Source organism: Lepisma saccharinum, chromosome 13 (genome assembly GCF_977018435.1).
Source record: "Lepisma saccharinum chromosome 13, izLepSacc3.1, whole genome shotgun sequence".
Classification (NCBI taxonomy): domain Eukaryota; kingdom Metazoa; phylum Arthropoda; class Insecta; order Zygentoma; family Lepismatidae; genus Lepisma; species Lepisma saccharinum.
In genome coordinates this window covers 59,597,528-59,616,938 of record NC_139241.1, presented here as the reverse complement: position 1 = coordinate 59,616,938, position 19,411 = coordinate 59,597,528, and the positions used below count along the sequence as shown (strand labels likewise).

The 19,411-nt window shown below is 37.7% G+C and overlaps 1 protein-coding gene across 1 annotated transcript in view; it reads right to left on the bottom strand.

Moving 5' to 3' along the window:
- Window positions 1-19,411, bottom strand: part of LOC145997326 (WD repeat-containing protein on Y chromosome-like) — a 151,710-nt gene that overhangs the window by 10,176 nt on the left and 122,123 nt on the right. The window contains exons 9-11 of the mRNA XM_083134243.1: window positions 5,404-6,338; window positions 2,102-2,228; window positions 387-687 (exon numbers count right to left, since the gene is read on the bottom strand). Coding sequence (XP_082990369.1) covers window positions 387-687; window positions 2,102-2,228; window positions 5,404-6,338 — 1,363 coding nt within the window. The remainder of the gene's footprint in view (window positions 1-386; window positions 688-2,101; window positions 2,229-5,403; window positions 6,339-19,411) is intronic.

The window sequence follows — 19,411 nt, the reverse complement described above, 5'->3', positions numbered from 1 at the left end:
TATGGCCCTCTAAAAGAACCTGATGGAAATTGGAGAATACAAACCAACGAAGAACTCAACAAGTTAATCAGGAATGAAAATATCATAAATTTCATAAAATCACAAAGACTAAGATGGTTTGGGCACGTAAATAGAATGTCTGATGAAAGACTAGTAAGAGAAATATATAAATGGAAACCACTTGGGACACGAGCCATAGGAAGGCCAAAGAAACGGTGGGAAGATGAAATAATTCAAGATCTGAAAGACATGAAAGTAAAGAATTGGACGAAGAGCATCCGGGATAGGAAAAAATGGAGAGATGTTGTTGAGAAGGCCAAAACTTTCAATACATGAAGTTGTAGCGCCTCAAGAAGAAGAAGAAGAAGATTCAAGAACTACTTTACCATTGTAGGTCCAAATGGTAACGCATCCATCGTTTGAACCAGTGACAACCATGCGGTGGATCTCAATAATATCGATGACTCGAACTCCCACTCTATGAGCTTTCCACATCTTTGTGACAGTCGGCAGGCCTCCTGTACAGATGGGCTTCATGTCAAACAGCAGGACATGGCCGCCATTGCTTCCTCCTGCAAGAAGGTCAACTCTCTGGGCTTGCACCATGCAGGAAAGGAAGCAGTCCTTTACCTTTCCCCATGGATTGACCTTTCCTCTATACGGGAACAGACGTTTCTTCCAAATGATCTGCAACAGTACAGATAATTTAACATGTTGAGCATGTACGGTAGATTGTGTTCTCTTACCTTTCTCCAGCAATAAATACACATTTCCTTACTACAAGTATCATAATTTTGTTCTCTCCTAGGGTAAACTGACTTTTGGGCCACCCTGTATGTATAAATTTGAACTAAGGAACAAAACCATTTGTATTTTTTTTATTATTGTGAACTGTATATTGTATAAAATATAAATAAATTATTTTATTTAATATTATTCATTCCATGAACATTTGCTGGAGTGATGCCACGCTGCTAAAAACATGCAAAATTTGTTATGACTAAATCTCCCATTAATTCAATGCTGAAAGTTGAAAATCTATCTTCAATTCATGGTCGAAAGTTTGTCACCCTAGCTACACAAGACATATTGTTCTCCATCCTTCATCTATTTGGGGCATAATTAAGAAGCACATGTAGTGAAAAACACCTTAATTTGCTAACGATGCAGTCAAGGGATGCACAGTCATGGCCGTAGGCAGGAAAATTTTTCGGGGGGGATTCATTCATAATTGTTCTCATGGGCGTCGCCAGAAATTTGAATAATATAAATAATAACAAAAATCATAATTATAAACCAATTTTATTCCAAAATAATTATTATTGCTGTTGTTATATCCTTGAGGAGGCTTACTCTGTCCAGCAGATGAGTGAATATCCAGCACAAGTTTCTTTTAAATTTGTTTTTTTACGTTTCACACAGCATACAGTGTGTACTGAAATGCACAATTATTATACTTTGTTATTAAATTTTAAATACCTTCAAGACAAAGCTTTAAACGTTAGATGGAAATTTCAGTCTTAAAGTTTTTGTTGTTTGACCTTAAAAATTATTTTTTGGTATTTTGTAAACTATGTAACCACTTATTATTTTTAAAAACGGCGCATGTATAGTAACCTCAATCGCGCCACAAAACTGAGGATCCGAGGTTTCAACTCCTATCAAGGGGGATTTTCAACTTTATCGGATTGGGAATTTAAAAGTTGGAAGGGAATTTTCAGTCTGACCCAGTAATAATACTGGAAAGAGGACATCAGAAGTGAAATTGGAGGGGGTCACACGGGTGGGCTGCAATTCCGAGAGAAAATACTGTTTCGCTCAAGTTTCAGAATTCCAAATGTATGAAAATTCTAGATTTAACATTGTTTCATTGTATTTCTGTGAAACTTCGAATATATTTTTGAAAATGAGTTACATATTTTAGTTTCGGGACTTCCATTAATCCAACATGTGAGAACTTTCGGGGGGGGGGGGGGTTGAACCCTAGGACCCCCCCTCTAAATACGGCCATGTGCACAGATGATACCAGAGGAAGTGTAAAATGTGTTTACAAGAATGCAGAGACAACCCATGGTAAAGCACAAAATTCTGAACAACTTACATCCCATGCATGAAGCATATTGTTTGGGCCTGCAGCAAATAACAGCACATCCTCCTTTTGGTTGTGTTCTTTCACTTTGTAGAACAGCAGTGACGTCACCTTTGCAGAGTCTGAATAGAGGTCACTTCTGTAATGAAACAAGAAATCTATGTAAATTCGCATGTGCTTACGTAACATGTAAATATAAAGTCTTAGCAATCTAAGCTGTATTTGGAAAAAGTTATAACCTACTTGCAAGAATACAGCACAACCATACAATAACACTCCTTTGAGGACCAGGGCTTGAGAAATAGATATCTTTGTCACTGGGTATTTTTCAAGATATTCAATTGAAAACTAATTTAGTTATAATTATTTACTAGTGGATTTATGGGCAACAAACTTCTAAAAGAGGCAAGGAAATAGGCATTATGATGCAAATAGACACCAAACTAGGTAATGAACATGAACATATAATTGCAATTTTCTGTTTCACATTCGGTGATTTGTCATAGTAATCAATCAATAACATTTTTCTTATTTTTTTTAGTAAATGTTGTTCTAATGTCTAATGAAATTTACTTTCATTGTGAAAAAGAAGTTTTTACACTTCACTGGTAGCCAATGCACAATATCTGAAGAATTCAAGGGTTTAGACCTCTGGTGTATCCTGGAAGGGGGAGGGAGCTGATGGGGCTACAACGCCTCTCAAAATTTTGAGGAAAAAAAATCAATGCAAGCAGCAAAGAACTCAGGATAAACGAAATCAATAAATGCAAAATCCCCTTCAAATGATTTCCAAATCTGATTACCATTTTTGTCTTTGAACAATTTTTAAAGCAAAGTTTAAAAATGCTAATCACAAAATATTTTATTGTGGATCCTGCCCACCTCTAGAATGCAGCTAGGTAATATCCACCTTTTCAAGTCCAGCTCCCTCCGAAGAAATCCTGCATTCACAAGTGGTTTAGACCATTTCGCTTAAAACATGTGTAGCCTCCATTCACTGTGGTGATAGATAGCCTTCTTTTCTCTAGAACGTCGATTTCAACTGACAAGCTACAAAATGGCATTTGATGTATGATAGTTTAGCATGCACACTTAAAAACAAATACTGCAGCTATGGCTACAGAAAGCCTAGGATATGAATAAATGTGGTGTAAGAAAATAAATTTAGAAATAAAATATTTTAGGCAAGGTTATGCAAAATGGACCTATAAATGTATGTTTTCAGGCTGAAAACAACATGAAACGAATTTAAAAGAGCACAGGTTACATTTTACTGCAGAGTGCATATATATATATATATATATATATATATATATATATATATATATATATATATATATATATGGGTGTCCGGGCTTCAGGCAAACAAAAAGAACATGCTATAACTTTCAAACGAATTGATAGAAATGTGCAAGCAAATACTCATTCGATAGTAAATATCATCAAGATTTTATAGCCAACATGGCAACACTGCAACTGCCAGGCTGCATTATGGGAAATTGCAAAAATCATTAGGTATACAAATGAAAAGAGCAGAATTTCTTAAGCAGCCATGTTATGAATGAAATGATTTTCATGTTACAAGTTACAAATAATGAATGGAAACTATGTATGAACTGTTCATAATTGTAGAAGAATAGCTGAAAGTGTTCATGTGTCAATAAATCTCAATATGAGCACCATTTGTAGCTCTACAGATATCAAAACGATAATCTACCTTTTGCCACACATTGACAAGCATTTGGGGCATTATAAGCTGAACAGCATTATTGATATGTTCTCTCAAATCTGCCACATTTCGAATTTTTGTTTGGTACACACTGTTCTTAATGAATCCCCAAGCAAAAAAAGTCTAATGGCGTCAAATCTGGTGATCTTGGGGGCCAAGGTATCGGCCCACCTCGTCCAATCCACTGTTCCGGAAATGTCTGATTGAGCAATGCTGTGACGTCTCTGTGATAGTGAGGAGGGGCCCCATCCTGCTGGAAAAGAAAATCAGGAGGTATCTGAGGAAGTACAAAGTTCTCCAACATGTCTAGGTAGACCTGGCCAGTCACTGTAGGCTCTATGGAAAAAAAAGGTCCTACCACGCCATTCTTATGCAGTCCTAACCAGACATTAATTTTCGGTGTATCCCTTTTATATTCTATCAGCTGGTAAGGATTCTCACTACCCCACACACGACAATCATACCGATTTAACTTACCACAAACATGGAAGGTGGACTCATCACTAAACAACATATCTTATCAAGAAAATTTTCATCTTCTTCAATCTGGGTCAGCGTTGTCACAGCGAAGTCAGGTGTGGAAGCAGTTGCACTTTGTACGCACGCAAACATAGACGTTTGTGGACAATATCGTGTACTGTTGAGCGAGGAATCCCTAGTTCTCTACTTGCCTGTCTTACCGACTTCCCTGGACTCCTGCAGAACGAGTCCCGCACACATTCAACAGTCCCTTCAGTTACGAGCTTCTTTGGATACTTCCCTGCCTGAGACAGCAAACTGCTGGTTTCCTTTAGAGTCTTGTCCCACTCGTAAATGGTTTTGCGTGTGGGAGGATCCACATTCCATTCCATTCTGCCACACCGCTGAACACTTGTAACGGATTTCAATTCAGCTAGCCGAAGCAAGCACCACTTTCCGCTGAGGCAAGTGAATCATGAATAACATCATGAATAACAAAGCAAGCAAGCATGCTCCGATACCTAACGATTTTGCGATTTCCCATCATGCAGCGTGCAGCATGGCAGTTGCAGTGTTGCCATGTTGGCTATAAAATCTTGAAGATATTTCCTATCGAATGAGTATTTGCTTGCACATTTCTATCAATTCGTTCGAAAGTTATAGCATGTTCTTTTTGTTTACCTGAAGACTGAACACCCTGTACTATAGGTCCTGCACCATGGCCATGTGGTCTAAGGCATTTGGGCTTTGGGCTCTGGCTGCAGGACGTGTGCGTGTTCATCTTCCAGTCTCCTGGAGGAAGCATAACTTTTCTGGGACCAGTTACCACTCACCATCATGAGGAAATTATGGAGCTACGAATGAGTAGTATAACCTACATCAATGATTGGGGGTTCGTTGTGCTGACCACATGCCACCCCATAACTGGTTGGATGATCTGCCACCCGTGCTAGGAGTGAGGCCGGCAGTCTGTAGGCAGACCCTGGCCTACACCACGGGTTATATACACTATAGATATCCCACAAACTACATACTTTGGTATTAATCTTGCTTATTTAAACTACAACTGGAGATTAAAACTTACAATGACGGATCAAAACTACAGTTATTTGTACATTCAACATACTTGAAATCAGGTGGCGACAGCCTTCTGTCTATATGTCCAGACGAAAAGTTCCAAAGGATGATAGTACCATCAAAACTAGCTGTTGCTATAATTTCTGGATCTTCGCAGCTCGCAATGGCCCATACATCTTCTTTGTGGCCATGGATGTCTCCAGGCCATACAACCTCGGGCTCTTCGGCCTTGACCTGCGGCCGGCAGCTGAAGATGTTGATTTTCCGGTCCCAACCGACAGCAAGAATATTGCTTTTTTTGTGGAATTTGGCATAGCGAACAGCAGCATATTCCGTGGCACGAGTCCGGCAATGGTACATACTCTTCAAGCACATGCCGTTCGAGAAGTTCCATTCTTTGACAATGCCTTTCTGGTGGCCTGTTAGCAGCCTTTCCCCATCATTTTCCACATAGAGGCAGGTGATCGGTCCACAGTGGTGAGAATCAGGACATTCAGTTTTACGTAATGCCACCTTATTTTTATCAACATGATGCTCTGTGCCTGTATGCGTGGTAATGCGTTTCACAAGTTCCGCGTCAGCATTTACTTTGGTAGAAACTATGCTTCCGTCAACCTCCTTGTAATGTTTGACAAAAACCACCTCGTCGGTGGATTTTGTGGGATCCGACTTTTGTGTCTTAAACTCGTTAACTTTGTTTCCAGTGCAAATATCCCACACTTTGATTTGGTCTTCCGAGCATGTGATTATGTAGTTGAATACTCCATTGTAACCAAGTCCGATGATTGGACCTCGGTGTGCACCAAAGATCTCGTCGTCTCCAACCATCTTCCCGACACTCATGTAAAAAAGGTCATCTGATGTCTGCACCATGAGCTTCTGCACCACATTTGAGTAGTAAAAGAATATCACTTGCTGACCACGGATTGAAGACTTAATCGCAGACAAGTTGTGCAATTCTGTGTATTCTTTCAAGTCCCATATCTGCAAGGAGGAAAATTGTGTTCCAAAAATAATACATGCTCAGAGTTTGCAGGTAATGTAATGCAGATAACACATTACTGGAATTACATGAGTAGTTGTTAATGGTTAGCATTACCTTTATAAATTTAGAAGTACAGATTTATGTGCTAGGAGGAAACATGCTTTGTTGTGTTGTTTTAAATGTGTGTTTTACTGATGAAACATTCACTAAAGAGAACATAAATGATTGTGATACTTATGTAAACAGTTCAACATCCTTGTTGTTAGAGGCATGCATATTTCGTTTTTGACTAAAGCAATGTGAAATAACACATTGTAATGTTAATTTTTCATGTTTCTGAAAGGTGTGAGGTCCATTTTCCTACCATGTTTGGTCACGAAATAATGCGAAATGAACTGCAAAATGTGAAACACGAAATTTAGAGTTTATTTACCGATGCGATATTTTCTGAAGTCAGAATTATCCTGAGAGTTATGCAATTCACAGAAAATTAATTAATTCTATTGAAAATATTATACAGGAAGAGATATAATATTCTGGTAACGACATAAATGTCCTATTAGAAGGGATAGGTTTATTTTTGTGTAGGAAGTGCAGTTTTTAAATCAAATCTGGGATTATATTCAAATTTTTTAAAACCAAAATGTCATTTTATATGCTACTTTTTCACTGCTATAACAGCAAAATTTTATTTTATTTACCGCTTTTGAACCTGAAATTGACTGAGTTTTTGTAACGAAATTTTGCTTTTCCTATTTACCAAAAATATGTGCCTCTAGGCTACTTATTGTATTAGAAGTACAGATAGTGTCAAAAGCGAGCTCTTCTGCATAACAAGGAAAATACATTGATGAATACCATGCAATTAACAACGGCATTATTTATCCTTAACATGGAATAACTTGAAAACGATTCAAGATATCTTAGAATCATGGCCGTATTTAGAGGGGGGGTTTCTAGGGTTCAAACCACCCCCGAAACTTCTGACATGTTGGATTAATGGAAGTTCAGAAACCAAAATCTGTAACAAATTTTCAATTTTTTTTTTTCGAAGCATCACAAAAATACATGGAGACAATGTTGAAACGATCGAGCTAGAATTTTCATACATTTGGAATTCTGAAACTTGAGTGAAACAGGATTTATTCTCAGAATCGTAGCCCACCCGCGACTAAAATTTCCATCTAACTTTTAAAGCTTTTCTCTTGAAGGTATCTAAAGTTTAATGATGAAGTACAATAATTGTGCATTTCAGTACACACTGTATGAAACGTAAAAAAAAACAAAAAGAATCTTGTGCTGGATATTCACTCATCTGCTGGATTGAGTAAGCTCCCTCAAGGATATAACAATAATATAATAATTATTATTATTAGTATTATAATTATGGAATAAAATTGTTTTATTATTATGAAATTTTAATTATTATTGTACAATTATTGTTATTATTTCTATTATTCAAATTTCTGGCGACGCCAATGGGAACAATTATGAATGAACCCCCCCCGAATTTTTTTCCTGCCTACGGCCATGCTTAGAATGGATTTCACCATTCAATTTGGCAGAAAATTTCACATGATTCTGATATGTTACTTGGTCCCAGGGGCGCCGACTTGTCAAAAATATTGAGGGGGGAGCTCTGATCACTGATCCCTCTCTTTTTAAAAATAAAAATTACGTCTTCGTATAGCAGTTTTTAAGCAGCTATTATATTCCTCATGCAAATGAAATGTAACATGAAAAACGTGTGTCTGCTCATTTGTTTTTTAGATAACAATTAACATTTTTATTTAAAAGTAGGCTATGTATTTACATTAAGAGGCCAACATAACAATTTTTATGCAGTCCTCGGTAGCCGAGCGTGTTTGGTGGTTGCCTCAACTCGCTTTGATCCGGTGAGTCTCGGGTTCGAGTCCCGGCGAGGGCATGGGTGTATTTTAATGTCCGCAACAGACTTGTAAATAAAGGACATGGGACGGGTGCAAACAGGGACGTCGTTAGGGGGGGGGGTACGGGGGTCACTTGCCGCCCGAAACGTTCACGTGGCGCCGGCAAACTGTTCTACATTTGCTGAAAATTTTACTTTCATGACAAATATTGCAAAATAGTTTTTCAGTAACTTTTTCTTTCAGTTAGAAACACTGTTCTTAATTTCAGTGGCACGAACCCAAAACCACATTTCTTTCTCGTTTTCCTGGTTCTAGCCATAGTGGATGTCAGTGTAGGAACCTAGAACTTCGTTGTTTCTCGAAATTTTGAGGGAGCTGTCTTTCCACCCCTAGCAGTCGCAGGTCAACAACAGGCAGGGTTGGGCGTTGAGTGTTGCCGTTGCGTCCAAACAATGTTTTGAGCTTGAGTAGATTGAAGAACGACCGCTTGTGCAGCGGTAAACCACATATATGCAAACAGTTACAACTGGTCCCGAATCAGAGCACAATACACGCTAAATAAGTATAATGGTGGCAGGATGCCTCATATCTCCAGGTAAGTAGTATTATTCGCACCAAATATCTATTCTACTATTGAAACAGTCTAAAACACGCAACGTGTTAAAAGTAATTATCTTCACAAACTGTACGATTTCTCGAGTAGCATATTTTTCTCGATATCGTGAAGACCGATTTTGAGAATCCTCCTTAACAAACTATGCCTCCCCGATTGCGCAGTGATAGCGTTGTTGCCTTGTAATCGGGGGGTCCCGGGTTCGACACATGGGTGGAGGTACACAGTGGTCCGGATCTTACTTTAAACTGTAGGTCCAGTCCCGATTAGCCTTACTGTGCATAAATTGGACTAAAAACACAAACTCAACTCAACTCCTTAACAAACTTTTCGAAGAATCGAAAATTTAAACAAGAACAAGTAAATACATTTTTGTAATTTTGAAGTAAATTATTATTATTATTGTTATTATTTTGGGTATTTTTTGTTCGTATGAATCTGCCTCACACAGTAAGCTTATTTTGTTGATTCAAGTACAATAACAAACCCCTGCAATAAGTCACTGGAAACACATGTGAGGTTACACATATATTTAAGCATCTGGTTCGACAGCCCTGGAAGGGCCTTGGTCTATCTCCCGACTGCCAGTCCTTCCCACAATCCTACCTAAAATTTTAGAGGTGTGGAGATCTTTAACCAGTAATGGGGTGACGTGGGGTCAGCACGTCGAACCCCCAACCGTTATAGGGGATATCCGTAAAGAATAATTATATTCTTGTGGTAAGGAGTCGTTGTCATTTAACAAATTTTATTATTTTTTTCCATCAGCATTATTTAAAATGTAGTGACATACTGAACTTACCAACTTAACAAAGGCACATTGATTGCTAAATGAGGCATTTTCCTTGTGTTGCAGAGCAGGTTCAGTTTTTGGAGTATTGCAATGTTTTACACAGTCCGTTCGAATAATTTTGAGAATATTGATGTTTTGTCAAAGGGATCACCCCCGAATAAATATCTGTGGATGTTTTACAGGTTTCATCGTATTTAAGAAGGTAATTTTTCCGGTGCAACTTTCCTCCGTACAACATTTCTTTTGCCACTCAAGCTGAAGAGCCGATTCATAGGTGCAACGACCTTGGCAGAAAGAAACTCTGATTGGCACCATGTTGACAAGAGACTCAAGAAGTCCCGCAACCGACAGAACTCGAAGCGCTCGGATCCTACGGTGACATACACTTTGGTTGAACACAAACGGATGCATTGGTAGGAAACGCAGTGATTTTATGGGTCGTCCCTTTCTGGGAAGTCGGGGACCTTTTGAAAACACGCTTTCGCTTCATGCACACCAGGGGGCCTAAGACAGGTCACCCCTACCCACAAAATCTTCTCTTCATCTGGCTCTGGTTATCGGCCGCGCCGAAACGCACTGCAGGTAGCTAGGACTTTCTGGGTTAATTACTTTATGGTTCAGCATGGACATAGGCTTTTCAAATTGCAAGAGACAAAATTCTACTGTTTGTCCCTTTTCTGGCGGGAGATGAATGACAAAGATGTCGCGGTTCCTTCAGGTTCCCACACTCAACCCTTGTGCTCATAACCTGCAATGAAAGGAAAGGCCATAATAAGCCTTTTGTAATGTACCTACTTTATATCCTTCCTTGGTAACTTTCCACTCATTTTCAAGAAACATCTGCTTCTTTTTGTCCTACTGTGTTGATTGGTCGACAATTGATGACTGTCAGCTAGTTCGAAGAACAGTTTGATCCAAGCAGTTGTTTCGTAGTTAGCTTCTGTAAACGTGAGATTCCGGTAGTATCACGGAGTGCTTGAGATCTCATTTTCATGCTTTGCGAGTGAAATTTCGATCGATTTGGTTCATTTTACTTCGCTCTTCTGCCACATTTGGCTAATTGCGAAGATGGGGATGAGTGATGATACGATTAAATTCATCAATGGACACAACAAACACCCATGATCAGTCCGGAATTCGAACCCGGCACACCTGGCATCGTAGCACAATGTGCTAACCACTCCGCCACGGGGGTAGGCGAAGTGAAATTTCGAGTGTGAAGATGCCAGCTTGTTTTCCTCTCGAAAAAGGTGAAGTAGTATCGACCGATCAACCAAATGTCCAACACATTAACTTTCTAAATTGGTGTCCAACTACCACACAGGAGACCGCGTTTGACTCCCAGGGCGGTTGATCTCACATGTGATGAAGAATAAGTCACATTTCAATTAAGGAAGGAAACGAGGTATGTAGTCAACATTTTATAGTAGTGTGCATGCTCTAGAAATAATACGTTTCAAAATTCTGCATATTTTGTGATTTTTCTTCATTTAGCCTCCACCAGGGTTGTCAAAGGTCCATCTACCCATAAGTTCTATGGGTTTTATTGAGTTCCGTTGCAGGATCGGAACCTTTCTTCTCGCACAATTTAAATTCGGTCCTAGTAGGGTATTGTTCCATTAAAAAAAGTTACTGGATCGTATTTAAATTGATCCGGAAAAAAAATCCTGCACCGAATTTTAATTGATCCTGGAAAAAAAAAGGTTCTTGGATAGTGTTTAAATTCAGCCGCAAATCAAGGTTCCTGGACCGTATTTAAATTTTACCGAAAAAAGGTTCCTGGACCGAATTGACGCCTAGAACCCATTTACACTTTCTTATTTTCTCTCCCGGATGGGAAATGAATTTATTTACAATACCTGGACCAATAACAACCCTGGGATTGTTAAAGATTAGGGAACGCATACATTCTAATCCCATTATAGGACCGGAACCTATTCTCTCGCACAATCTAAATTCGTACCAAGTTGCGAATTGTTTCATTTCAATACGGAACTTTGACCCTATTTAAACTGATACGGAAAAAATGTTCCTTGACCGTATTTAAATTCATCAAGAAATAAGGTTCCTGGACCGAATTGAAATTCATCTGGGAAGAATATTCCTGGACCGAATTGAAAACTTTACAAATGAAAAGGTTCATTACGGTCCAGAACCCATTTACACTTGCTGATTTTCTCTCCTGAACCGGAATTGAATTTATTTAAAAATTCCTGAACCTTTAGCAACTCTGGCCTCCACCCGCAAATGCAGACGCTGTGGCTGCTGCTTAGGCGGGAAAGTTCACTACGCACACAAATAAAATTAACCCAGAGTTATATAGCGAATAATAGTTACTTCCATAATAATATCATGAAATACGGAGAGCCAAATTACTTATCAAGCATTTTCTGTTATTTGCCTATCCTAGTGGGAGCGAAAATCTTTTTCCCTTGCTGGTGAACTCGGTTCCTGCAAATTCAATACGGCGTTTTCTAATTTACATTTCTATTTGGGCCGACAATTCCGTGTTGGAGTGGTTAGCAGGTTACGCTACGAAGCAGAATGTCCCGTGTTCGAATCCCGGCCTGAGAATGTGACTTCTTTGTGATGGTCCTTTCATCAAGTCAGTCTTAACTCATTCTCATCTTCACGATTAGCCAAAAAGTGTCAGAAAAGTGAAGTAAAATGAACCAAGTCAATCAATAATTTCTGTTTCGTTATTTTACGCCGCTTTTCTACCTCTTGTGTTAAATGCGACGATGAGACTGAATGATGATCCGAAGGAATAGCGATGCGAGACATGATGCATCCACACCTGTCCAAGGTCCGAACCTTGGACCTCTGGTTTCGTAGTGTGTCATGCTCATGCTTCGGGAGTGGAATCCTTTGAATTAAAAACTATAATAGTAGGGTGAAAGAAAACAACATTGTACTGTGCATAAAAGCCATGTTTAGGTCCTCTAAAGAAAAGTACAGTTATTCAGTAAAATTAATTTTGAAGGACAAAGCCTCCGAAGTGTTTTTCCATTCGGTGACGCATGGTCATCACATCGAGTCCCATCTAGTTTTGAGAGTGGAATTCGCTTACATATTGATTTCAAGTAGCTTCTCAATTTTCCTCACGATGTTAGGCCATCACAGAAATTTTGGAGTTTCTACCAGGGATCGAACCTTGAAAGACTAGAGCGCAATAATTTGAGCGCACGAGAATTTTGTTGTTTCTATTGCCATCATATATTCAGTTTTGCACGCGCAAAGAAGATTACTTTTAAGAAACTAGATGTGAGCATAAAATTTCGTATATATCGTCATCATTCTCCAATGTGAACAGTACGACGCCACAAAAGACTCGTTCGTGCATGTCCCATAGAATAGTGGTTAAGGGTGTCGCCTTGCAATAAAGGCCGCCGGATTCGATTCTGGTATAAACAATAATACATGGGATGCCTATCTTGAACTCATTACACAAACATTTCATTTTCGCACCGTTGTCATAATTGTACACCTGATTCCAGCACCCTTTTATATCTAAACCCACGGAAGAGAGATTTCTCTACTTCTCAATTTTCTTCGAGCAAATTTACAAATCTGAGTAACGATTAATGCCATTGTTCTTTGTATCTCACATCTGACAAATACATGGATTTTGAAAGACTGTCTAGATGCCATTAAGTTAATGCGTTTATTGTGCATTTAGATTCCCGAATAATGGCCGTGGATTTCGCGAGTCTATATTCGTAAATTTTAGGGGGCTACAGGAGAATATAATGTTCTCTTTCAACAATATATATATATATATATATATATAAATAAAGCACACACACATACTGTACATATATGTAGGCCTATATGGTATATTAATAGTTTGTTAGTTTTTAATGGTTTGATAGAAAATAATCTTAAGTTTTGGGCCCCCCCCCGAACTGATGAACCTAGCTACGTCCCTGGGTGCAAAGAACCTTAGTGTTGACGTACCCATAAAAAATAGCGAATATTTAGAATATTTAACAGTTTTATTTAATTATTTACATAAATGCTAACACAAATCGCAGGCAAATAGTTTTACTTTTTTGTTCTTGCTACAATATTTTACTTTTTAAATTTAATTTTGCAATAATAAATAAACACATAGCACGCCGTGCTTTAGCAATAATGCCTTTGATCATAGCCGTTCCCGCTTTCGCAATACAGACTTTTCATAAGCTTTCCTTGCGTACTTTACTGCAAGCCGTGTTAAATAAACTCAAAGACTTTAGAATTATTTTCCCCTTATTCTTTGGACTAGAGGAAGAGATTTCGAGGATAACTAAATATCGTACATATCAATATTGCCTGAAAGTCGTGTTTACGACCTCAAATTGTTCAGAATTCACTAAACAACATACTGGTATAATTGTCATATCACCTCGTTATTTTGAAACTCTTTTTAGTAAAAATGTTAACAATACTCATAATTATATACTTAGTATATAGTAATAAGTCATGTGTTTTACTGTCTCCGTTCATAGCCCCCCAAAGTTGATGGTTTAGCGGTCTCAGCCCCCCAAATTTGATGGTCTAGAACATTTCAAATGTGTATTTAAAGTGAAGTTCATGTTGCACAATTCAGAGTAAACTTTACAAGAGAAGCAAAATAGAAAAATTATTTGAGGGGCTCTGCCCCCACATCATTAACATGGGGGGGGGGCTCGAGCCCCCCCCCCAAGCCCCATGGAGTCGGCGCCTATGCTTGGTCCTATTCCCATTTGAAAACTTGAGGTTGAATCGAAGATGGCAGATGGAGTGGGTAACACGCATCAAGAATGCAGTATACAGGGTGGGAAATAACCTTTTGCTAGGGGTCTGCAGGAAAAAGTAACAACAATTAAGAAATTATGGTAATACCAAAGGTTTACTACGACAATTGTGGTTACAAAAACAAAATTAGAAGTTAGTTCACGACAAAGCCCCTTGCTTCAAGGCAAATGCTAAAACCAATACCTTCTTCGGCAAAGTGCCATTGACTTTTTCAGCAGTTCTGAATGGCCGGGTGCATCACCGGACCTGAATGCAGCGGAGCACTTTGGGGCTATTCTGAAGGACGCAGTTGAGTCCTTGATGATAGTGGAACGCGGACCGGACCGCTATTCCTGGCCAACACTCCTTGCACATCTGGAACAAGTCCTCCGTGACATGGAATGGAATACGGACTGTTTGCGAATCTTCTGAGCTCCTACCCTGATCGTCTTCGTGCTGTGAGAGAAGCAAACGGCGGACATACTAACTTTTAATTTTGTTTTTGTAACCACAATTGGCGTAGTAAACATTTGGTATTACCATAATTTCTTAATTGTTGTTACTTTTTACTGTGGACCCCTAGCAAAAGGTTATTTCCCACCCGGTACTTGGTATTGTGGATACTGCATAGTTCCATTTTCATTACCAACTCACACTATTAATAAAAAAAAAACAAAGATAACAGAAACCTGAACCACTATACATAAAGAACTCTTAAATCTTAAAAAAACAGTATCCAAGTTTAAACAACTCAACCAAGATGCTCTGTTTGCTCGACGTTCTTGGAATGAGCTGAAAATAAAGACTGTGCAGTGATTTCTAGAAATTTTGTGGGTGGTTCCATATTTTTTTGAATCACACTGTATATACAGGGTGTCTCATCTAACTTTGCGACCTGAAATATTTTCAACACGAAACAAAATATGGAAAATCTACTGCATGGAAATGTACCCACGTCAGGGGCTCACAAAATGATAGAATATGAACAACGCAGAAAATTCAGAAATTATTGTATCCAACACGAAGTTAATTTTTTTTTATGGAACATGCATGATTTTTCTGGCGAAATGAAAAGCAGAGGTAAAATTATGGATAACAGAATTGGTTTCACCTTCCTACACCAAATATCTGCAGAGATAATGAAACATTTGCCCGATTGTATAAAGCAGTAGATCCTCGATTAGCCAGTAAAATTGATCTGCAGTCACGCTGAAATCTGATAACATGCCTGCCTGTGTTCTTTTTTAAAGCACTGAAATGTTCTTGCTCTTTACTCTTGGCTGCATATTTTTGAAATGCAAAAATCAAATCATGCCGGGTCCAACGAAATCCACAATCTGCTCTGGAAAGCCCGTTAGAGGACAGGCCAGATAAACTGTTTACAATGTTGCAACATATTTGCGAAATCAGGAGGAGTTACATAAACTTAAGTAAAATGTTGTCGAGTCCACAAGCGCCGCCACGGGAGTATCTAAATGGATGGTTTCTTAAGTTTTAAAAGAATTGGATTGGATTGATTTGTTGTTTTAAGTCCACTTTATGCACAGTAAGGCTAATCGAGACTGGACCTACAGTTTAAAGTAGGATCCGAACCACTATGTGCCTCCACCGGGAATCGAACCCGGACCCCTTGATTACAAGGCAACGACGCTACCACTGCCCCATCGGGGAGGCCAAGTTTTAAAAGAAGGAAAAGAGTCATTGGCGAAAGGTGAACTGAATTTCTGTTCTCTGACAGGTAGAAAACAGCCCAGGAAAAAAACAATACAAATTTCGTTGAAAAACCTCAGACCATCCCGCTCCCTCCAGGTTGCAACACTACGAACCAACGTCGCTGCGGAGAATCGAGTGGGGAAATGTGCTGCGAGATGCGCAACAGCTATTTGCAGCGTCTTGTTTTTAAACTTGTCAAGTTATAGGACACTTCGCTGCTCTTCGCTGTGTTGAAGCCGTTCAAAGCATGTGGAACATGCGAAAAAGTAACGTCTAATGTTCAGTTTTTCCTCCAATTCGTTTTGTGTGTCAGGACAAGTGAAAGGCTTACATGTATTTCCACCCAGTGGAATCAACAAAATTAAATTTGTAAATAAATCAGGGAAAACAGAACTGATTGACAAGATTGGCATAACTGAAATGCGGCAAGGAAATTACGAAGAACGCACGAGTCTATTCACTTTATTTTTCCGAGAGATGAGTTTATTACCATGAAAGTAAGTTTTAAATTTTTCCTTATGAATATAACATTTTTTCTTCGAAAACAATGTAGCATGTAGGCTATGCAATTTAGAACAGGTGCAAGTCGATTAAGTGCGAAGATGAAAATACCGGTAGTTTGAGAATTAATTAGTGTATGTAATCATAAAGGAAATTGACATGCTAATGTTGCAGTTTCATTCAGTAAGTCAATTTTCAGTGAAGACTGAAGGTAGCCTCAATGAAATTATTGTTGTTATTGTTATTATTATTATCCTGTGTTGCTATTAAACCAGCCTGGTTCTTTGGCGAAAGAACTGCAACGGCGTGTTTACATTTTTCTCCTGTTCAAGCTTTGCAATACAGGTGAATTGCTTTATTTTCAAATAATTTCTGAGAGCCCCAGTTACATCCGAGGTGCAAATGAAACTGCTTTGAAGAACCAGTGCGTATACATTAGTTTCGTCTGCGATTTAATAAGGATATTAAATTAGGCACATGGAATGTTCTGAGCCTTTACCGGCCTGGGGCATTTCAGTGTACAGTTAATGAGATAATTAAGTATAAATTAGATGTAGTAGCTGTCCAGGAAGTTAGGTGGCCAGGAGAAGGGAATTGTAAAACTAAAAATTATACTTTTTTCTATGGTGGTACTGAAAATCATAATTTTGGAACAGGCTTTTTCATAAATAATAGAATTATCTCGGCTCTTAAAACAGTAGAATTTATTAATGATAGGATATCATATGCAGTTTTACAGGGTAGGTGGTGTAAAATTATTTTAATAAACATACATGCACCAACGGAAGATAAAGATGATTTTTATACAGAGTTAGAACAGGTCTTTGATAAATTTTCTCAGTATGATATGAAAATTCTGTTAGGTGACTGTAATGCACAGATTGGCAAAGAAGAGACATTTAAACCCACGATTGGTAAAGAAAGTCTTCATGAATTAAGTAATGATAATGGTATAAGATTGATTACTTTTGCAACCTCAAAGAATTTAATTGTGAAAAGTACCACATTTAAGCATAAAGATATCCATAAATATACCTGGTCTTCTCCAGATGGTAAAACTCATAATCAGATAGATCATATTCTCATTGATAAGAGAAGGCATACTAGTATAATTGACGTTCGTACACATAGAGGTGCTGACTGTGCCAGTGACCATTATTTAGTAATTGCTAAATTAAGAGAAAGACTCTCAGTGATAAATCATAAGCAACAAAATCTAAAGGTTCTAAAATTTAATACAGGAAAGTTTACTGATGAAAGAATTAAGAAAGATTACCAAATTAAACTGTCAAATAGATTTGATGTTTTGCAGGATTTAAATGATGATGAAAATATAAATGAAACAGACGTAAATAAGAATTGGGAGCACATACGTAATGCAATAGAATCAGCAGCTAAAGAAAGTATAGGATACCATAAACCGAGAAAAAGTAAGCCATGGTTTGATAATGAATGTCATAATCTAATAGAAATAAGAAATCAGGCTAGACTTAGGTGGTTAAATAACTCTGATGATACAAATCTAAACAATTATAATAGAATAAAGCGAGAAGTTAACCGCACGTTTAGAAGTAAAAAAAGAGATTACTTGAAAAGCAAAATTAACGAAATTGAAACAAACAGCAAAAATAAAAATATCAGAGATTTATATAAAGGTGTAAATGAGTTTAGAGAGGGGTGGCAACCTAAAGTAAACTTGATAAAAGATAAAGACGGTGATTTTCTAGCTGACCCAAGCGATATTCTAAATAGATGGAAGAACTACTTTAATGACCTTTTAAATGTCCATGTAGGAGATAAATCAGAAGTAAATGAAGTCCACACAGCAAAACCTTTAGTTCCAGAACCTAACTTGACTGAAGTTAAAGATGCTATTAAAAGGCTAAAGAATAACAAAGCACCTGGCATTGATTTAATACCAGCTGAGTTAATTAAATATGGTGGAAATTCATTAATATGTCAAATTCATAAATTAATTTGTTTAATATGGAATAAAGAAGAAATCCCTCAACAGTGGAAAGAATCCATAATTGTTCCTGTGTTTAAAAAAGGTGATAAAATGAACTGCAATAATTACCGTGGAATTTCTCTACTCTCAACAACATATAAAATATTATCTAACATTCTTTTAACAAGACTAACCCCATATGCTAATGAAATTATAGGTGATTATCAATGTGGATTTAAACGTAACAGATCAACTACAGATCAAATTTTTCACATCAGACAGACACTTGAAAAAAAGTGGGAATATAATCAAAATGTCCATCAGCTATTCATTGATTTAAAAAAAAGCATATGATTCAGTCAAAAGAGATAAATTATATAATATATTAGTAGAGTTTGGAATACCTAAGAAGCTTGTTAGTATGATAAAAATATGCACCAGTGAAACAGAAAGTAAAATTCGTGTGGGTATTAATATGTCTGACAAATTTACAATTCATGATGGGTTAAAACAAGGAGATGCATTATCTCCATTGCTCTTTAATTTTGCCTTAGAATATGCTGTTAGGAAGGTAAAAGAAACTAAAGAAGGACTAAAATTAAATGGTGTGACTCAGTTGTTAGCATATGCAGATGATGTAGACTTACTGGGGGATGATGTGAATACAATTAAGAATAATGCTAAGATATTTTTCAAAACTGCTAAAGAGATAGGTTTGGAAGTTAACAAAGAGAAAACTAAATATATGCTTACAGGCCGAAACCATGTGTTAGGTAATAATCAAAATCTAATTATTGATAACAACTCGTTTGAACCAGTTTCCAAATTCAAATACTTAGGAGTAATATTAACAAATG